This window comes from Terrapene carolina, unplaced genomic scaffold (genome assembly GCF_002925995.2).
Source record: "Terrapene carolina triunguis isolate 2854851 unplaced genomic scaffold, T_m_triunguis-2.0 Scaffold68, whole genome shotgun sequence".
In the NCBI taxonomy this organism is placed as follows: domain Eukaryota; kingdom Metazoa; phylum Chordata; order Testudines; family Emydidae; genus Terrapene; species Terrapene triunguis.
In genome coordinates this window covers 36,587,836-36,598,000 of record NW_020664419.1, presented here as the reverse complement: position 1 = coordinate 36,598,000, position 10,165 = coordinate 36,587,836, and the positions used below count along the sequence as shown (strand labels likewise).

General features: G+C 42.4%; 1 protein-coding gene across 1 annotated transcript in view; it reads right to left on the bottom strand.

The window, feature by feature from the left end:
* Positions 1 to 256, bottom strand: part of IQUB (IQ motif and ubiquitin domain containing) — a 51,092-nt gene extending 50,836 nt beyond the window's left edge. Inside the window, exon 1 of the mRNA XM_026648921.1 lies at positions 1 to 256. This exon is cut by the window's left edge and continues 456 nt beyond it. Within this exon, the coding sequence (XP_026504706.1) occupies positions 1 to 256 (256 nt within the window).
* Positions 257 to 10,165: the final 9,909 nt, after the last annotated feature.

Below are 10,165 nucleotides of genomic sequence, written 5' to 3'. Positions count from 1 at the left end.
CCTGCTCCGGTTCCTGCCCGCGAGCCTCTGGAGCTGGTTCCTGCTCCTTCTGTAGTCCATCTTCATTTGATTGTGATGCATCTGTCCTTGCTTTCAGAAGGACTGACACCTCTGCAGTGCTAATGTGATCACTCTCTGTGTCGTCTTCTGCTTGTGGCTTTGTGTGTGTGTGTTCTATCATTTGCTTTTCAGTGTCTGATGCTTCAGTTTTATCTACTTCACTGTCCCTATCCACCACCTCCTTTGGATCAGCCATTTTCCTGAAATTGAAGATTACCTATTTTTAAGCTTGCTGCATGAATAAGCATAATAATTCACAAACTTTTTTTATTTATTTTAGAATTGCATAGTGCCTATCCCCAAGCATATGGATACTTTAAATCATCAAACACACTTAACCATGTCTATCACTATACTGCCCATTTAATGGTGGCTTGGATCTTTGGATCATAAAGAAAAGCATTACCAATCCTTGCAACAGTGGGCTCAAGACCTTCCCAACTGTTTTCACTAACCGTAGGTAAGGCTACGAGTCTGTCACGGAGGTCACGGATTCCATGACTTTCTGTGACCTCCGTGACTTCTGCAGTGGCTGGTGCTGGCTCAGGGGCTGCCTGGGCCAGTAGCAGGAGTTTGGGTGTGTGGGAAGGGGCTAGGGGCAGAGGGTGCGCTTACCTCAGGGTGGGGGGCTCCCACTGGGATGGCCCTGCAGCTCATAGGTGGTGGAGGGGGCGGAGGGGGAAGGCTCCGCGCTGCATGCTGTCTGCAGGCCCTGCCCCCGCAGCTCCTATTGGCTGCGGTTCCTGGCCAATGGGAGCTGTGGCAGCTGGCGCTTGTGCCCCTCCGCCACCTAGGAGCTGCAGGGACGCAGAGCCAGCTAGGGAGCCCCTGCCAGCCCTGCCAACCCTCCCCTCCCAGCACCAGCAGGGGTCCTGGGCCGCGTGCCACAGCCTGGCCCTCCCCCCCCTGCAGGGTCCCGGGCCACCTCCCCCAGCACCCACAGACCTCCCCCCGCCCAGCACCCACGGCCCCCCATCCAAGTTTTAGTCACAGGTATTTTTAGTAAAATTCATGGACAGGTCACAGCCTAAACATAAGAGCCGGAGTGGGGCCATGACGCTGCTTCCAGGAGTCGTGTGGACTGGCCCCTGACCCTGCACACCGGCTGGAGTGCCGGAGCAGGGCAAGCCCCAGACCCCACTCCCCAGCAGGAGTTCGAGGGCCGTCTTAAAACGGCTGGCGGGCTGAATCCAGCCTGCAGTTTGCCCACCCTTGATCTAGACCATTCCTGACAAGTATTTGTCTAACCTGCTATTAAAAATCTCCAAAGATGGAGATTCCACAACCTCCCTAGGCAATTTATTTCAGTGCTTAACCACCCTGACAGTTAGAAAGTTTTTCCTAATGTCCAACCTAAACTTCCCTTGCTGCAATTTAAGCCCATTGCTTCTTGTCCTATCCTCAGAGATTAAGAACAATTCTTCTCCCTACTCCCTGTAACAACCTTTAATGTACTTGAAAACTGTTATCATGTCTCCTCTCAGTCTTCTCTTTTCCAGACTAAACAAACCCAGTTTTTTCAATCTTCCCTTGTGGGTCATGTTTTCAAGACTTTTAATCATTTTTGTTGCTCTTTCTCCAATTTGTCCACATCTTTCCTGAAATGTGGCACCCAAAACTGGACACAACACTCTAGTTGAGGCCTAATCAGCACGGAGTAGAGCGTAGCCTAGCCATTAGTTGGTAAAATCCCCCCGGGTACAATTAAGACCTCACAGAGCAAATTTCACTAGAGATGGTAGCTGCTTATAATTTCCTTCTCTGATACTCAACCCACGATGTGGGCCAAATGAACCTGAATCCAGTCTATTTTCATAGCAAAATACGTAGAAAACACTGTATGGTAAGAGAGACAATGGAACTAATGCAAGCTGGAGTCACCCTTTTGAAGAGTGTTCAGTCAGTGAGACCTTGCTAATGGGCCTAAGGCAAAGGAACATCTCTTTTGCATCTGTTATGTGCACAGCTCAGGAACATTCTCTGTGCTACAGCGGAAGGAGCTCAGAGTGACTTTCCCACCAGCTGTGCTCTCGCCTCACTATCAGCCTCAGTGGATCTGTAGGGGTGTGCCGGGCTCCTGATGACAGTGTCATGGTACCTTGATGCTTGATGGGCAGTCACTGTACCAAGCTCATGAAACAGGATGCCAATGCACCATCCTATTGCCTCTGCACCGCTCCCTTGCCATCATGCAGTTGAGATTGCCCCACCAAGCCCCGAACATGGTTTTATTCGGACATTGGGACTGCGGGTTGTGACCCCATTACACTGTCCTGAGTCAGCAGCTGATAAAGTACAGCCCCAAAATGCACCACAGGGCCTACAGCTCCCAGAATGCACCACAGTCCCCGAAGCCCACAGAGACCATTCTACAACTACAGGTACAGCCGTTAGACTCTAACTCCCTGCATGCACTGCGCCGCTCCGCCTCCGCGGAAGCGGCGCACGGCATGCTGGGAGCTGTAGGCGCCGGCCTCCCCTTTTTGTACGCGTAGCGCTTCCCGCAGCGGCTCCGCTCCTCTATGCCGGCTGCCGGCGCCGCATGATTCCCTCACCCGGGACTGCGTTATACCCCGACTCGAGGCCCCTTTACCTCAGCCCCAAAGCTTCAGTGCCGCTTCCCGGACAAACCACCTCTCTCCCCCAGCAGTCTTGAGCGCCGGCCGGTTGTCGTTGTAGCCATGGCAACCTCGAACTCCACACGTTCTCGCGAGATCTAGGGCGGAGGGGAAGGAAATGAGAGTTGGAGGGCAGCGCAGGCTGGGGCTAAGTGAGAGCGGGTAGTGCGGAGCCGGGCCGGTTTGACACCAGCTCGCGCTACTCTGGGGGCTGCTGCGTCTGAGACGACGGCCTCTAGCTGGTGTGATCGCTCCAGTCCAGGCTCTGCATCAGCATCTCGTGACTAACACAAAGGGGAGAACACGGGCCTGCAAAAGGCTGGGGCTCGCCTGGAGCCCAGCGAGCCTCTCGCTAAATACAGTTCTGGTCACCTGCACTGAACCGGGAGCCAGGTGGGTGCTCTGTGAGCAGCATTCATGATTAGTTACGCAGTTTAGATTCAAGTGGCGGGCCTGCCTTTGAAGAACACGTAGAGATGCAAGTGCGCACCTCGTTTGCCTGAGCTGTAATCATCCCTGCGTGCAAAACCCATAATTGTGCACGCACATTTTTGAAAATGCGACCTTTCATCAGATGTCAATTCATCGTTATACACAGAACCTGTTCTGACGCTTGTCAAACAAGTAAATGCATTATCTGAATGAGCCCACAAATAGTGTATGTAACCTAAATGACATATTACATTAAATTAAAAATATTCATATGTGCACACACAGTGTTCAGATGCCACAAGGTAGTGGCAGTTGACGTGTTGGCAGTGCTGCAGCTTAAACATTTTACAGCTAATGCAGAACTGACCCCTAATGAGCTTCCACTTGTTACCAACAATATCCTGAGTAAGTACTCTGGTTATTTTGACTAGTGTGCAAATTACAGTGCAAAGACAGACTTGTTGACATTATGTGAATATTTTGATCTATTAATTTAAAGTCTTTTAAATTAACACTTTTTAAAGGAATGGCGATACCCCTCATTCATCACAAACCTTCACCACCAACCCAACTACCATTTGACTTTCTGCTGTGTCTTACTACTACTACTTACCATAGCACTCAACATGTTCAAACTGCTGTGCAAACATTCACTTGCCTCTAAAGCAGTGGTTCTCAACTTGCAGTCCAGTCAGCACACAGTTGCAGCCCATGAGACATCTTCAGGGCCATACAGGTAGTATTGGATGCAGCCCACAATGGTAAATAGGTTAAGAACCACTGCTCTAAAGAGTAGTCATTGAGGCATAGTGCAAGAATTTAGAGCGTTGTGGTTTCATGGCAGACCGGGTTTTCCCCACTGACCTTCTGGTGAATCAGTCGTGCCTGACTGTGCATAGCTCTGTCCTCTCCTGGATGTCAGAAAAATTGAAGGCAACAGTGGAAAAATGAAGTTATCTTTCTTCCAAATCTATTTCCATCATTCCTTTCCTGTTTGCTATTTTCAGCAATCCTACTACCTTTCCTGTCGCACAAGATGAAGCACTATCACTTTGGTCTTGTCTTCTCAAACTGAGTCACTAAATCATATTTTTCTCCTCTCCATTTCCATCACTAAACCCTTTTATCATTTTCACACCTCATTTCTCTATCAAGATTATTATAACAGTATCTCAGTGCTTCCCAAAGAGTGAATAACCATATTCAAAATAGGTCAGCTGTATAATTTTCTCCCCATTTCCCCCACACCAGCCTGGGCTATTTTCCCCATCATCCTCATGTATTACTCTTCTCTCTTACCCTCTCTCACACTGTCCTTCTTGCCTTTGCCTCCGTTGACTCATTCTTTCTTACTACTATTAGTTGTGCAACCCTAAGCTGAGGTATGAATTTTATACTTCCTTCCAAAGGTCATTCTAATTTCCTTCAGCCATGTATTCCAAAGACTTGCCCCTTTCCAGAACATCCTGAATTTTACCCTTGAGGATAACAATTTCATAGGTCTGGAAGAATGAAGCTGAGAGGTCACTGTCACAGAAAGTCTCTGAGACACCCGGGGCCACTTTCTATGGAGGGCCTTGCAGAATGGGACAGACTTTGAAACGGATTGTTTATTCTGTAAGGAACAGTGACTGGAGCACTGAGGTGATGTGTTATCAGTGGCTGGTGTTGGTGATCAGGAAGGCTGCTGCATTCTGGTGTAAAGGATTTGTTTTTAAATGCATGTTCATAATAAGGAAAAATGAGTTGCACTAATCAAACCTGGAGATCAAGAAGACGTGGCTCATGAAATAATCCAACAGGAGGGTGGATAGCCTGTGTGTTAATTTCATGCAGATGTTTTAAATTTAAAAAAAATAGGAGGCGGTGTTTTTGCAGCTATAGTTATTTAAGCATCCAACAGGTTTCAGTGGTAGCCGTGTTAGTCTGTATCAGCAAAAAAACCAAGGAGTCCTTATGGCACCTTAAAGACTAACAAATTTATTTAGGCATAAGCTTTCGTGGGCTAGAACCCACTTCATCAGATATATGAAGTAAAAAATACAGAAGTAGGTATAAATACATGAAAGGATGGGGGTGCTTTACCAAGTGTTAGGTCAGTCTAAGGAGATAAATCAATTAACAGCAGGATATCAAGGGAGAAAAGTTTTGAAGTGGTAAGAGAGTGTAACCTCCCTTGGTATCCTGCAGATAGTATGCCATAGCCATATGGTATCACATACCACAGACAGATGTACAGGTATGAATATGGGCCTTCTCGTCAGTGGAAACATGGAGATATCCCAACAGCTGTCTCCATTCCAAGACCTGGCCTGAAACCTGACTGGAGAAGGTCAGGATATTGATAGTGGACGGGTACAAACTCATTCTCTCTAGTGACTCACTCTCTCTCCTTGACCTCTCAACCTTAAAACACAGCTATGAAAATCATCCATTTTCCTACCACAGTGACCATAGCCAGTGTCCCTGAATTCCTTCATAGGCTTCTTCATTATCAAATTCAGTCCCATAGTTCTCACCTTCAAAACCCTACAAAAACTTAGTTCCCATCTGTCTCATCATGTTTGGCTCCCTGATGTCTAAATGACAGGCTTAACAAACCTTTCATTTCCTTCTCCCACTCTTGTCCACTGTTTCTCCTACCCCACCTCCCCCAAAATGTTTTATATGTTTTAGCTTAGGCTGCAAGCTCTTTGGGACAGGGAAACAGTCATTCACTGCATATAAATAAACTAGCAGTATGTTTTGTAGACATTAGCACTCAATTGTCTTTTTTTTTTTTTTTTTTTTTTTTTTTTAAATGCACAAACCCTGGAGCGTTCCTGCAGCCAACAACAACAACAACTAGGTCCCATTCAGAGCATAGCTACTCCCAACAGATGAGGTATTAGCACTGGAGACCTCACTCACACTTGCCGTTACATGGCAATATGTACATTGTGTGGTCTAATAAACTCTGAACTCTTGCATTAAGTCCCATCCTACACAAAACTGAGATTTTCTGATGAAAGTCAATATGTAAATTCAAAGTGTTTTAAAGAGGTGAGGTTTCTTAACTTTAAAATTTGCTCTGAGTTGCCATACTGTACTACATCAGATAATTATAACATTTTCTTTTATCACATATTGTCCCGTTAATCATGCGGGAAATCAAGTGGTAACAGATTAATTATTTTAGCGATCTCTTTAAAATATGCTCTGCTAGCACATTTGTCTTAGAATGAATTACTTTTAGTTTATAGAAGATGTACAATATTACATCTGACAAATTAACTCTTCTCTGTAACATGTATGTGTACTTTGCTGGTTACTGCAGTGGTTTGGATTTAAATACCAAATATATACATTTATCTTACTGAGTTAGTGTGTAAAGTAAAAAAATTGCTACACTTCCCTGTTCTGCAAGGATGCATTTTTTGCTGGCTAGCATAGGGAAATGAAAATGGACACTATTTTAAAAAAAATAGCACACACCAATTCGTCTTAGAGCTCTAATTCATTACTTGTTCCCACTTTATTACCAGCAATTGGTATTTAATGTTGAATCCACAACATAAAATCAGTTAAATTTTCAATCTTATCATGCAGAGCACATACGATTTACTTGCTGTTTTCTGAGGCTTGGTCTACCACATCAGTAAAGGTGGGGGATGGGGGGAACCCACACCCAGCCAACATAACTATGTCAACCTAGCTGCATCCTCATTGAGCATGGTCAATGGAAAAATGATTCCGTCGACATATCTAACTTCATTCAGGGAGGTGGCATTCCTACATCAACAGAAAACATGCGCTGATGGAAGGAGTTAATGTCGACAGTACAGCTAGCACAATCTCCATAGTGTAGATACAGCCCGAGATAATTAAACCCACATGCAATTATTTTCATTATCAGGGTTTAATATAGGAATAAGCCATAACTGTTTCTCAACTTTTAGTTTAGAAAGCAGGGAAACCTGTATTAGCGAATTGTGGGATTGTCTTCACTAAAGTGTTAAAAAAAAAACAAAACCCACCACTAATTTATTCCCAGCTAACTCCAGGTAGTTAATGTATTTGTACAGGCTAGTCTAGACACTCCCCCAATTGTTAGTTCCAGAGTGATTTCCAAAACTTTAAAAGTATACCATTTTAATCAAAAACTAGAAATTGTAGCCTGGAACAATTAGGGAGTGAACAGACTAACCTTTACAAATGTGGGTGAGGTAATCTTTTATTGGACCAACTTCTGTTGGTGGAAGAGACACGCTTTCAAGCTCCTTCAGAAGCTCTATGAAGTTCAAAAGTTTGTCTCTTCCACCAACAGAAATTGGTCCAATAGCTGATATTACCTCACCGCCTTGTGTCATGTCCTAGGACTAACACAGCTAACTTTACAATATGTGTTAGCCACCTTGAGGTAATTTGCCAGTTAACTAAAGTCAAAAACATTGCAGACACACCTTCTGTACATGAAGAAGGGAGAAAGGACTGGAAGATAGTTTTGAAGACTACAACACATACTTTTACTTAACTACACCCTTTTCTTGTTTTCAGCAGAGTTGGTGCAAGATTTTTTCTTTGTGTTTCAGTTGCTACTGCACTTTGGAGACATGTGATAAGAAAAAAACCACTTTGCTCTTATGTGTATGGGAAAACTACTAAATGCAATATGAAAATTCATACTAATTTGCATATCTTCATCTCACATCAGCTCAGTACCTATTATCTAAAACCATTTATTTTAATTCCTCTTTCATCATCTGACATTGCTCACCCTCATTCAACTTATAATCGTTTGGCATTTGTCATCTGACAAAATTGCTTTTACCTAACTGCAGTCCTCATGTGGAATGCCATCTAGTGGCTGTGTCTTGGAAGATACTAGCCCTTAACATTTAATAAAAAAAAACAAAAAAACAAAAAACACATTGTGGATCAGTAGCAATACTGCAAATAAACAAATCCAGCTAAGCTATGGAACCCATTAAAAATTGGAGGGGTCTATTAAAAACCTCTTATTAACATAACCAAAAGATACTTTAACTTGGCGATAATCTTTTAAAATGAATATTTTAGAACTTCATTATTCAAAATGTAAACATTCAGATATTTACAAAATATAAACTAGCAATTTTGTCCTGAAAACATCAATTGGTCAGCTACTGTAACAGCTCTCTGTCCATTCAATTCAGTATAAATATAATTTTAGAAATATTTAGAAATTCTACAAATTTAGTAAATTAATAAAATATATATTTTGTTGTGTATTACAGTACTTTCCCGAATACATGCTTGGTGCTGTAAAAGTAGGAATACACCCCCACCCCAACGAAATGCACTGTAAACAGATATGTCAAACATTTAAAAATATACAAGCAAAACAAAGTGGGATGATATTACTACAAGTCTAATTAGTTTCTTTGCCTGAATACTCTCCGCAACCATCTTCTCCTTACCATTTCTCCAGTGTCCTAAATGTATACAACTTTAAGCTTGCTCTTGCCTGTATATTAGGTATTTGGATATCATTAGCTCCTCGTAACAAAAAAAGCATAGGTTAAATCAAAGTACTTATAACATGTGAAAATTCATAAGGAAAAGTCCACCACTATGAACGATGTATGACATTAAACTCCTAAAAGTCGAGTCCATATCCAACTATTAATATATTATGAATATCCAAAATATATATTTACAATTAACTCTTGACTATCAAATCCAGTTACAGTACGGAACGGTTGAACAGTTTTGTCACTGAAAATACCACTCCGTAGCTGAAGCCCCATTTTCCTTTGTTTCCCCGCAGTTTTATAGGTCAAAACACTTATGGTATATTTACACAGGTTTGATTCCAATCAAATCAAATCCTGCCCGAAGTGTGAATAGTTATTCTTTAGTCTCAAAAAGATACAGACTTAAGACTCTTACATTGTATGCTTTTCATTTAAAAGTTGTTGAAATTTTGTATGGAAAAGGTGTTTTACATCTCATGTTGAAAATGCACGTAAAAAGTATTGGGCAACACCAAATAAACGGTTCTCTTCAGCCACAGCCTGGAATCTCAATATTCTGGAGCGCTTATTTTTGTATGAGTATCAACTCAAAGCAGGGTCCCAATCAATGTCAGTTTACCGGTATAATCTAATAATTTGCTTTAAATATTTCATGTACCATTTCACATATGCAGTTGGCTACTCCTTACCTGAAAATACTTGTATTGAAAATATTACAGTGCACATGTGTACTAGCTAGCCATGTAGACAATCCCTTACTTTAGCTTTCAAGTCTAATAGCATTTATACGTAATCAATTTTCATAGCAGGGATTCCAACCCTTTGTAATAATACTCTTCTAAACATAGTAGTGCTAAAACTTCTCAGTTTATGTATTTTTTTAAATGGGAATAAAACAAATAGCCTTTCCAAAACAAGGGTGGGGAGTGGTGCATTTGGGAAGAACAGTTAAATCAAGTGGGCTTAGCAAAACGAAATATGCATACTGTGTACAGAGTTCTAGCTTTGCCATATCCTAAGCTGAAAATGCCTCTATCACTGACTTTTTCTTTGTGCTTGTTAATTATCCCCCACAAGAGGTCAACTGCCTTGGTATATACAATTAACGTGAAGTAAGTTCCACGTAACTACCCAACATTTTGGGATCTTAGTTGTAGTCTTTGCTTACGTTATCCAAAATTTGAAAAGTTTTAATTGGTCCCCTGGTTTTCCTGTATGCCAGTCCCATCCCTTCAACATTCACATTTTAGAAAGCCTGTGGATCGGAATTGGGCACAGATTTCAAGTATTCACCAATATTCATATAGCAGTAAGAACAATCCTTTAATGTATTTAATTGCACAGTGCATCCTGCTTGCTAACTTCATGGTATCTGCACGATGAACTGCCGATTAGAGTTCTCCTGCAACATTATCCAAGTCCCTAAATGCAACAGTTTTTAGTTAAGGAAATAGCCTCTCCAAAACTAGCTGTTTTATATATGACTGTACTGGCAGTCTGTTAATCTAAATCTTTAATGCTCACTGTGAGTTCTTCTGTATAAAACTGCATTGTTAGCTC